The sequence below is a fragment of the Sus scrofa genome, chromosome 2, assembly GCF_054392235.1.
Source record: "Sus scrofa isolate SSC_HxYL_T2T_F1_AM1 chromosome 2, Sscrofa_HxYL_maternal_Yorkshire_Landrace_v2.0, whole genome shotgun sequence".
Classification (NCBI taxonomy): domain Eukaryota; kingdom Metazoa; phylum Chordata; class Mammalia; order Artiodactyla; family Suidae; genus Sus; species Sus scrofa.
The window spans coordinates 83,713,064-83,722,000 of NC_139384.1; the positions used below are offsets into that span (position 1 = coordinate 83,713,064).

General features: G+C 45.6%; 1 protein-coding gene across 9 annotated transcripts in view; it reads right to left on the reverse strand.

Moving 5' to 3' along the window:
* CATSPERD (cation channel sperm associated auxiliary subunit delta) overlaps nt 1–8,907 on the reverse strand; it is a 58,703-nt gene extending 49,796 nt beyond the window's left edge. For 2 of the 9 annotated variants that reach the window (XM_085013162.1, XM_005661304.4), the window contains exons 1-3: nt 8,335–8,526; nt 6,036–6,090; nt 4,182–4,258 (exon numbers count right to left, since the gene is read on the reverse strand). In XM_085013162.1, coding sequence (XP_084869288.1) covers nt 4,182–4,258; nt 6,036–6,090; nt 8,335–8,408 — 206 coding nt within the window. In that variant the 5' untranslated portion in view covers nt 8,409–8,526. The other 7 variants (XM_085013164.1, XM_085013167.1, XM_085013161.1 and 4 more) reach the window with 7 other exon arrangements.
* Between the last annotated feature and the right edge of the window lie 30 nt (nt 8,908–8,937).

The following is an 8,937-nucleotide window of genomic DNA, read 5'->3' on the forward strand; positions in this document are numbered from 1 at the left end:
TCGAACCCATATCCTCACAGATACTAGTTGGATTCATTTCCACTGAGCCACGATGGGAACTCCCATACTTTCTATTTTGCGCTTGTCATATTGCATGGGCTGGAATCTCTGATACAAAGTTGAAATGAGAATACGATTTTCTTGGTGATGTTTACCTTTATATTGTCTTTTTTACATGTTTGAATACTTTCAGCACATATATCCAGTTGACATCAAATCCAAAAAAACATTAGGGGAAGGAGGAACTCTGAAGCATGAACTGGGGAATGTTATTTTATCTATATATTTTTGGCTTTGTTTCCATTTTAAAACCTTTCACTGAGGTGAGCCTTTTTTTTTTTTTTTTTGTCTTTTTGCCATTTCTTGGGCCACTCCCACAACATATGGGGATTCCCAGGCTAGGGGTCGAATCGGAGCTGTAGCTACCGGCCTACACCACAGCCATAGCCACAGCAACGCAGGATCCGAGCCGCATCTGCAACCTACACCACAGCTCATGGCAACGCCGGATCCTTAACCCACTGAGCAAGGTCAGGGATCGAACTCGAAACCTCATGGTTCCTAGTTGGATTCGTTAACCACTGAGCCACGATGGGAACCCCAATTGCCATCAGATTCTTAAACCACTGTGCCATAGTGGGAATTCCTTCTATAGAACCTTCTGTGGTGTTGGAGACACTATATTTCTCAGCTGTCTAACCTGGCAGCCATTGGCCATGGCTGTGTATCTGAAATGAGGTTAGTTTAAATGGGTGGAGTTTTCACTGTATTTAATTTTAATTTTAAAATAATTCAGAGTTCCCATGTGGCTCAGAGGTTAAGGCCCTGATGTTGTCTCTGTGAAGATATGGGTTTATTTGCATCCTTTTTTAATTAAAAAAAAATTTTTTTTTCTCTTTTTTGGCCGCCCTGTAGTATATGAAATTCCTTGGCCAGGGATCAGATCTGAGCCAATGTTGTGACCTACACCACAGCTGCAGCAATGCTGGAGCCTTTTAACCCACTGTGCCAGATCTGGGATCGAACCCGCATCCTAGTGCTGCAGAAACATCACCAATCCCATTGTGCCACAGCAGGAACTCCTGCATCCTTTTTTTAGATTCCACATATGTGATATCATGTGATGTTTGTCTTTCATTGTCTGACTAACTTCACTTAGTATGATAATCAGTAGTTGCATCCATGTTGCTGCAAATGGCATTATTTCATTCTATTTTTGGCTAATATTCCTTATTTATCTGTACCACATCTTCTTTATCCATTCCTCTGTCAGTGGACATTTAGGTTGCTTCCACGTCTTGGCTGTTGTAGCTAGTGCCACAATGAACATTGGGGTGCATGCATTTTTTCAAATCATGGGGTTTTTTTTGGATATATGCCAAGGAGTGGGATTTCTGGATCACATGGAAGTTCTGGTTTCAGGAGGACCCTCCATACTATTTTCCATAGTGGTTGTACCAATTTACATTTCCACCAACAGTGCAATAAGGTTCCCTTTTCTCCACTCACTGTTTGTAGACTTTTTGGTGATGGCCATTCTGGCTGCTGTAAGGTAGTACCTCATAGTAGTTTTAATTGCATTTCTCTAATAATTAACGACGTTGAGCATTTTTATGTTTTTTTTTTTTTGCCATCTGTATGTCTTATTTGGAGAAATATCTCCTTAGATTGTTTGCCCCCTTTTTAATTTTTTTTTTAATTTTTGTTGTTGTTGTTGCTATTTCTTGGGCCGCTCCCTCGGCATATGGAGGTTCCCAGGCTAGGGGTCGAATCGTAGCTGTAGCCACCGGCCTACGCCAGAGCCACAGCAATGCCAGATCCAAGCTGCATCTGCAACCTACACCACAGCTCACGGCAACGCCGGATCCTTAACCCACTGAGCAAGGGCAGGGACCGAACCCACAACCTCATGGTTCCTAGTCGGATTCGTTAACCACTGCGCCACGACGGGAACTCCCTAATTTTTTTTTTGTTTGTTTGTTTGTTTTTTTGTACCTGTAGCATGTGGACGTTCCCAGGCTAGGGGTCAAATTGGATCTGCAGCTGCTGGCCTACACCACAGCTACAGCAATGCGGGATCCAAGCCATGTCTGTGACCTACGTATACCACAGATCACAGCAACACCAGATCCTTAATCCACTGAGCAAGGCCAGGAATTGAACCCACAACCTCATGGTTCCTAGTTGGGTTTGTTAACCACTGAGCTATGGAGGGAACTCCCTTTTGCCCATTTTTGGATTGGGTTGTTTGTTTTTATGATATTGAGATGCATGAGGTGTTTTTATATTTTGGAGATTAATCCCTTGTCAGTAGCATTATTTGCAAATATTTCTCCCATTCTATGGACTGTTTTTTCATTTTGTTTATGGTTTCCTTTGCTGAGCAAAAACTTTTAAGTTTAATTAGGTCCCATTTGCTTATTTTTATTTTTTTGTCTTTTCTCTTTGTCCTCTTTAGGGCCACACCCCTGGCATATGAGGTTCCCAGGCTAGGGGTCTAATTGGAGCTACAGCTGCTGGCCTACACCACAGCCACAGCAACATCAAATCTGAGCCGCATCTGTGACCTACACCACAACTCACAGCAAAGCTGGATTCTTTTTTTTTTTTTTCTTTTTTTTTTGTCTTTTTGCTATTTCTTGGGCCGCTCCTGTGGCATATGGAGGTTCCCAGGCTAGAGGTCCAATCGGAGCTGTAGCCCCCGGCCTACGCCAGGGCCACAGCAACGCAGGATCCGAGCCGCATCTGCAACCTACACCACAGCTCACGGCAACGCCGGATCGTTAACCCACTGAGCAAGGGCAGGGATCGAACCCGCAACCTCATGGTTCCTAGTCGGATTCGTTAACCACTGCGCCACGACGGGAACTCCAACGCTGGATTCTTAACCTGCTGAGGGAGGCCAGGGGTTGAACCCGAAAACTCATGGTTCCTACTTGGATTTGTTTCTGCTGCACCATGATGGGAACTCCACTTTTGCTTATTTTAATTTTCCTTATTCTAGGAGGTGAATCTGAGAAGATATTGCTGGAGTTTACATCAGAGTGTTCTGCCTATGTTTTCCTCTAAGAGTTTTATTTTATTTTTTTGTCTTTTTAGGGTTGCACCCAGGGCATATGGAGGTTCCCAGACTAGGGGTTGAATCGGAGCTGCAGTTGCCGGCCTATACCACAGCCATAGCAACGCCAGATCTGAGCCGCATCTACGACCTATACCACAGCTCATGGCAACACTGGATCCTTAACCCACTGAGCAAGGCCAGGGATTGAACCTGCATCCTCATGGATGCTAGACAGATTCATTTCCGCTGAGCCACAATGGGAACTCCTCCAAGAGTTTTAGAGTATCCAGTCTCATATTTAGGTCTCTAATCCATTTCGAGTTTATTTTTGTGTATGGTGTTAAAATGTGTTCTAATTTCATTTTTTACATGTATCTGTCCAGTTTTCCAGCACCACTAATTGAAGAGATGGTCTTTTCTCCATTGTATATTCTTGTATCCTTTGTCATAGATTAGTAGACCATAGGTTTGTGGGTTTACTTCTGGGCTTTCTATCCTGTTCCATTGATCTGTATTTCTGTTTTTGTCCCAATACTATTTTGATGACTGTAGCTTTGTAATATAGACTGAAGTCAGGGAGCCTGAAATCAGGGAGCCTGATTTCTCCAACTCCAATTTTCTTTTTCAGAATTGCTTTGGCTACACGGGGTCTTTCGTATTTCTGTACAAATTAAAAAATTTTTATTCTGGAGTTCCTGTCATGGTGAAGTGGAAACGAATCCAACTAGGAACCATGAGGTTTCAGGTTTGATGCCTGGCCTCACTCAGTGGGTTAAGGATCTGGCGTTGCCATGAGCTATGGTGTAGGTCACAGACAGGAGTTGGATCTGGCGTTGCTGTGGCTGTGGCTATGGCCGGCAGCTATAGCTCCGATTAGACCCCCGGCCTGGGAACCTCCGTATGCTGGTAAATGGGATTGTTCCCCTGATTTCTATTCTGAACTTTCATTGTTAGTATTTAGAAATGCAATAGATTTCTGTGTATTAATTTTGTATCCTGCAACTTTACTGAATTCATTGATGACAGAGACATCTTTCTTAATGTTTGTCAAGTGTGAGAATGAGGGCAAGTGCAATGTTTTAATAACATGAAGGTAAAAATATATAAAATGGTCACTTACCCTAGATACAGGGCTATGTTTTTCTTGCAAGGATGCTTAATCAAGCGAGTTGTCCCAAATGAAAAATATAGCTGGTCCTAGAGAGAGTCACAAATTCTTAATCACATCAATACTAATAAACACCAGATGAAAACAATTTCCTAATGTGCAACACTGAAAATACAGTCATGAAGTCTGAATGAGGCAGGTGGGCTGCATCTATGTCATTTTCCTGTTTTGATATTATCCTCTGGTTATTATTCTGGTTATGTCAGAGGTTACCAAGGTGTGAAGCTGGGTAAAACAGACCTGAGACACCTCTGCACTATTTTGCAGCTTGGTGTGATGCTATAATTATGTCAAAATTAAAAGTTTAGGAGTTCCCTTGTGGCATAGCTGGTTAAGGATCTGTCATTGTCGCTTCAGTGGATCTGGTCACTGCTGTAGCACAGGTTCCATCCCTGGCCCAGGAACTTCCACATGTGGTGGGCGTGGCCAAAAAGAAAGTTTAAAAAGAGCCACAAGATACTTATTCATGGAGTTCCTGCTGTAGTGCAATGAGATTAGCAGAGTCTTTGCAGTGCTGGGACATAGGTTCAATCCCTGGTTGAGCACAGTGGGTTAAGGCTCTGGTATTGTTGCAGCTGTGGCAGAGGTTGCACCTGTGGCTTGTATCTGATCCCTTGCTTGGGAACTCCATATGCTGTGGGATTGGCAAAAAAGAAAAAGATACTTATTCGTATCAGATCGCTTTGGTGTATATGTTATTTAATTACAGATTACTCATTATTTGAGAGGTCAGAGGACCAAAAAAATGGCAGAAACCAGTCACTTGATGATTACTTAGAAACCACTTCTAAAATAACTGCAGTAATGCAGGGTCAATAGAAAACACATTTATGACATTTTTTTCCTTCATGCATTTTTGGCACATATAGGATGAAAGGAAGTTCCCTGTTGCACTATGTCATATAAACGAAGTAACAGTTTGCTTCCTACCTCCCCCTGCTTTTAAAACCTCACAGCAAGAGTTCCTGTTGTGGCTCAGTGGTAACAAAACCGACTGGTATCCATGAGAACTCATGTTCAATCCCTAGCCCTCCCTGCTCAGTGGGTTAAGAATCTGGTGTTGCCATGAGCTGTGGTGTAGGTTTAAGATTCGGCTTGGATCCTGCATTGCTGTGGCTGTGGCATAGGCCAGCAGCTACAGCTATGATTCGACTCCTACCCTGGGATCTTCCATATGCCTCGGGTGTGGCCCTAAAAGGAAAAAAAAACAAAAAACAAAAAACAAACAAACAAAAAACCACCTTGCAGACAGGACACTTGATTAAAAACTCAGGTGATCTGAGTTCTAAATCCAGCTCTGGGTCCTGGCTTTGTTTAGGCTACTTGATCTCTCTCAATTCTTTTTTTATTTTTCAAATAGTTTTTTAGTGACGTGGGAAAGAGTAAAGCGTACTTCAAAAGCATTGGTAAAGGAGTTCCCATCGTGGCACAGTGGGAATGAATCTGACTAGGAACCATGAAGTTGCGGGTTTGATCCTTGGCCTTGATCAGTGAGTTAAGGATTTGGCGTTGCCATGAGCTGTGGTGGAGGTTGCAGACAAAACTCAGATCTGATGTGGCTGTGCTTGTTGCTGTGGCCGGCAGCTGTATCTCCAATTCAACCCCTAGCCTGGGAACCTCCATGTGCTGCAGATGTGGCCCTAAAAACCAAAAACAAACAAACAAACAAACAAAAAAACGGCATCAGTAAAGGGTTAGATAAAAATGCTCTATGCCAGTCACAACGCACAACACTGGCACCCAAGAAATACTAGGAAATGTTAGTTCTGATCCAGCAATTGGATAAAAGTAAAGAATGAATGTTACCCCTTGAATTTTCTGTCCGTCATGAAACACCTTTCCTGTCCTCACCATGCGACTACTAGAGTAAGGGACAAGAAAACACCTGTCAGTGTTTATTGAATATTTGGCATGACTCCTATCACATTACCTCTGGGTTAATGGTGAAGTACCCCCTCTTCTTCTTTCTTTTTGTTGAACCCATAGCATGTGAAAGTTCCCAGGCTAGGGGTCAAACACACACCACAGCAGTGACCCGAGCCACTGCAATGACAATGCTCGATTCTTAACCTGATGAGCCACAAGGGAACTCCAAAGTATCTCTTTTTGAAGTTTTTAGGGTGTTTGGAGCCCATGGAAAATCTGGTGAAACAGTGAGCCCTCCTATCCTGCAAACAGATATATGCAAAAATGGAGACGTAATTCTGCAGAGCTCATTAAGGCTCACTTATAGAGCCCAGATTGACAGGATTGGGAATGAGTACTCCCAGATTTTCTTTTTTTATTGGCGTGGGGGTGGGGGTGGAGGGTGTTGGTGGTTGGGAGAATGTTGGATCAGTTTATAGCAGGTTCTCAAAAGAAGCTCTTGGGAAGGGGGGCTGATAAACTGTAGATCACCCCCCCCCCTGCTGAGTCTCTGCTTCAGTAGATGGGGGAGATTGTAATTCTAACAAATCCTCAGAGTTCCTGTTGTGGCTCATCAGTAACAAACCTGACTAGTATCCATGAGGCTGAGGGTTCAATCCCTGGCCTTGCTCAGTGGCTTAAGGATCTGGCATTGCCATGAGCTGCATTGTAGGTCACAGACTCGGCTTGGATCCTGAGTTGCTGTGGCTGTGGTGTAGGCCAGCAGCTGCAATTCCAATTCAAGCCCTAGCCTGGGAACTTCCATGTGCCACAGGTGTGACCCTAAAAAGACCAGAAAAAAAAATTCTAACAAATTCTCACTTGATGCTGATGCTGCTGGTCCAAGACTAACTCTGAGAACCAATGTTGGGAAATGGGAGAATTGGGGGTACCAATCATTGCAGACTTCGAGACAAATTCTGCTAGTAAATCTTACTGGAAAACTCTACTCCTCACTCCCCAATTAAAAGCAACTGTGTCTTTAATTTTGCTGAGTGACTTTCATTTCTGTAAAATAAGGCTAAGGAATCACTACACCACGAATCTTGTCCTAAGGATGAAAGGAGGTCATGCACCAGAAATGCACACTCTCTATTTGATCTGCAAACAGGGCCCTGCTGAATGTGCCAGCTCACTCCAGGTAGGGGTTCCCTGAGGGTAGGAACTGGGCTTTAGCATCTGCCAGCCCTCTTGGCACCTCATGTACTGTGTTTACTAATCTAACATTTACTGAAACCTAAAAATGTTCTGGGCAAGGAGTAAATAAGAGAAACACTCTGTGCCCTCGTGGAGCTAATATTCTAGTGACAGCAACAGAAGTGGAAAAAATGTATGAAAAGAGTAAGAGGAGTTAGTGACCGATAGGAAAAAGCAGCTATGAGCGGGTAGAGGGGGACTTTAAATAGGGAAGTGTACTATTTAAGTCAGGATCTGAATGATGAGGAAGAAGTGGAGTAGAAAATCTGGAAGCAAAACGTTCCAGGCAGAGGGTGTAGCAAGTGCCAAATCTCCTCCGCGGTCCCCAAGGCTTGCCTGCATTTGGCACATTCAAGGACAGGTGGCTGGGGCGGTGATTCAAGGATAGGGAGGGGCTACATTAGTGGTCGTCAAATCCCCAGGGTACCTTTGGCAATGCCTAGATGCATTTGATTGATGGTCAAGTCTGGGGAAGGAGATCCTACTGGCATCAAGTGGGTGGAGGCCAGGGATGCTGCTTAACATCCCACAATGTACAGGATGGTCCAACCCCAGACAATGATCTGGCCCTAAATGTCAATAGCGCTGCTGAGGAACCCAAGCCAGATCATTCGTGAAAAGGAAGACTGCGCAAGAACACTAGGTTTTATTCTGGGTGTCCCAGAGAAGCAGAGGAGGAGAATGAGGGATCAGATTGCTTTATATTATAATCAACCCCTCTGGCTGCCAGGATGGACAGGAGGGCACAGCCTAAGTGGAGGTGCCTTGGAGTGAGAATCGGGCCAAAGTTTTGAAGTGGCAACGGGAGGACTTGTGATGAGCTGCGGGGGGTGAGAAGGGAGTATGGGGGTGCATCAAGCTGGCTCCCTAGTAGAGTAAACTGGGAAGCTTCACCGAGGTTGGGGAACGTCTTTCCCAGATTCCACCCAGTCTTGCACTCAGGCATAAGCCCCCACTCTCCCAAACCACCGACAGCATCCCAGCCCAGGGAGGGCGGCCCCACCGGCACAGTGGCTGAGCTCTGGACAGCAGGCAGAGCCGCAAGATAGTCACCGTCACCAGCATTAACACCAGCATCCTGTTAGGACCACTGCCTCCAACGAACAACCCCAGAACTGCGGCCGCGGGTCGCTTCACAGTCTGGGCATGCGCAGACTATAGCCTGCGAAAGCGCACGTCCGCCGGGGAGCTTGGATTTGCGCACCTTTTCCCGCAGGACGCCTGAATCTGACCACTCTCAACACGCCCCCTTTCTCTTGGGCACGCGCACAGGGCCGCCCGCGGGCCGGCTACAGTTCGAGCGTGCGCTTAGCACCTCCCGGGAAGCCCGAATCCACCAATCGCGACGCGCCCCAAGAGCTGGAGCATACGCCTGTCATCCAAGTGCCTAAACCCAGGGGCTGGGACCTGGCTGCCCACGCGTTCCCAGAGCTGCGCTTGTAGCCATGCCTGCTCCCTTTCTAGGAGCCATCGTGCGTGCCCACAGCTCTCCAAGAGGCCGGAAGAAGCGCGCCAGCTAGGAAGCCGCAAGAGAAGGCTGCAGTGAGGAATCTCGAAGCTTCCAGCTCTGCTCCCTATAGGCCCCGCCTCCACTCTTTCAGGTCCC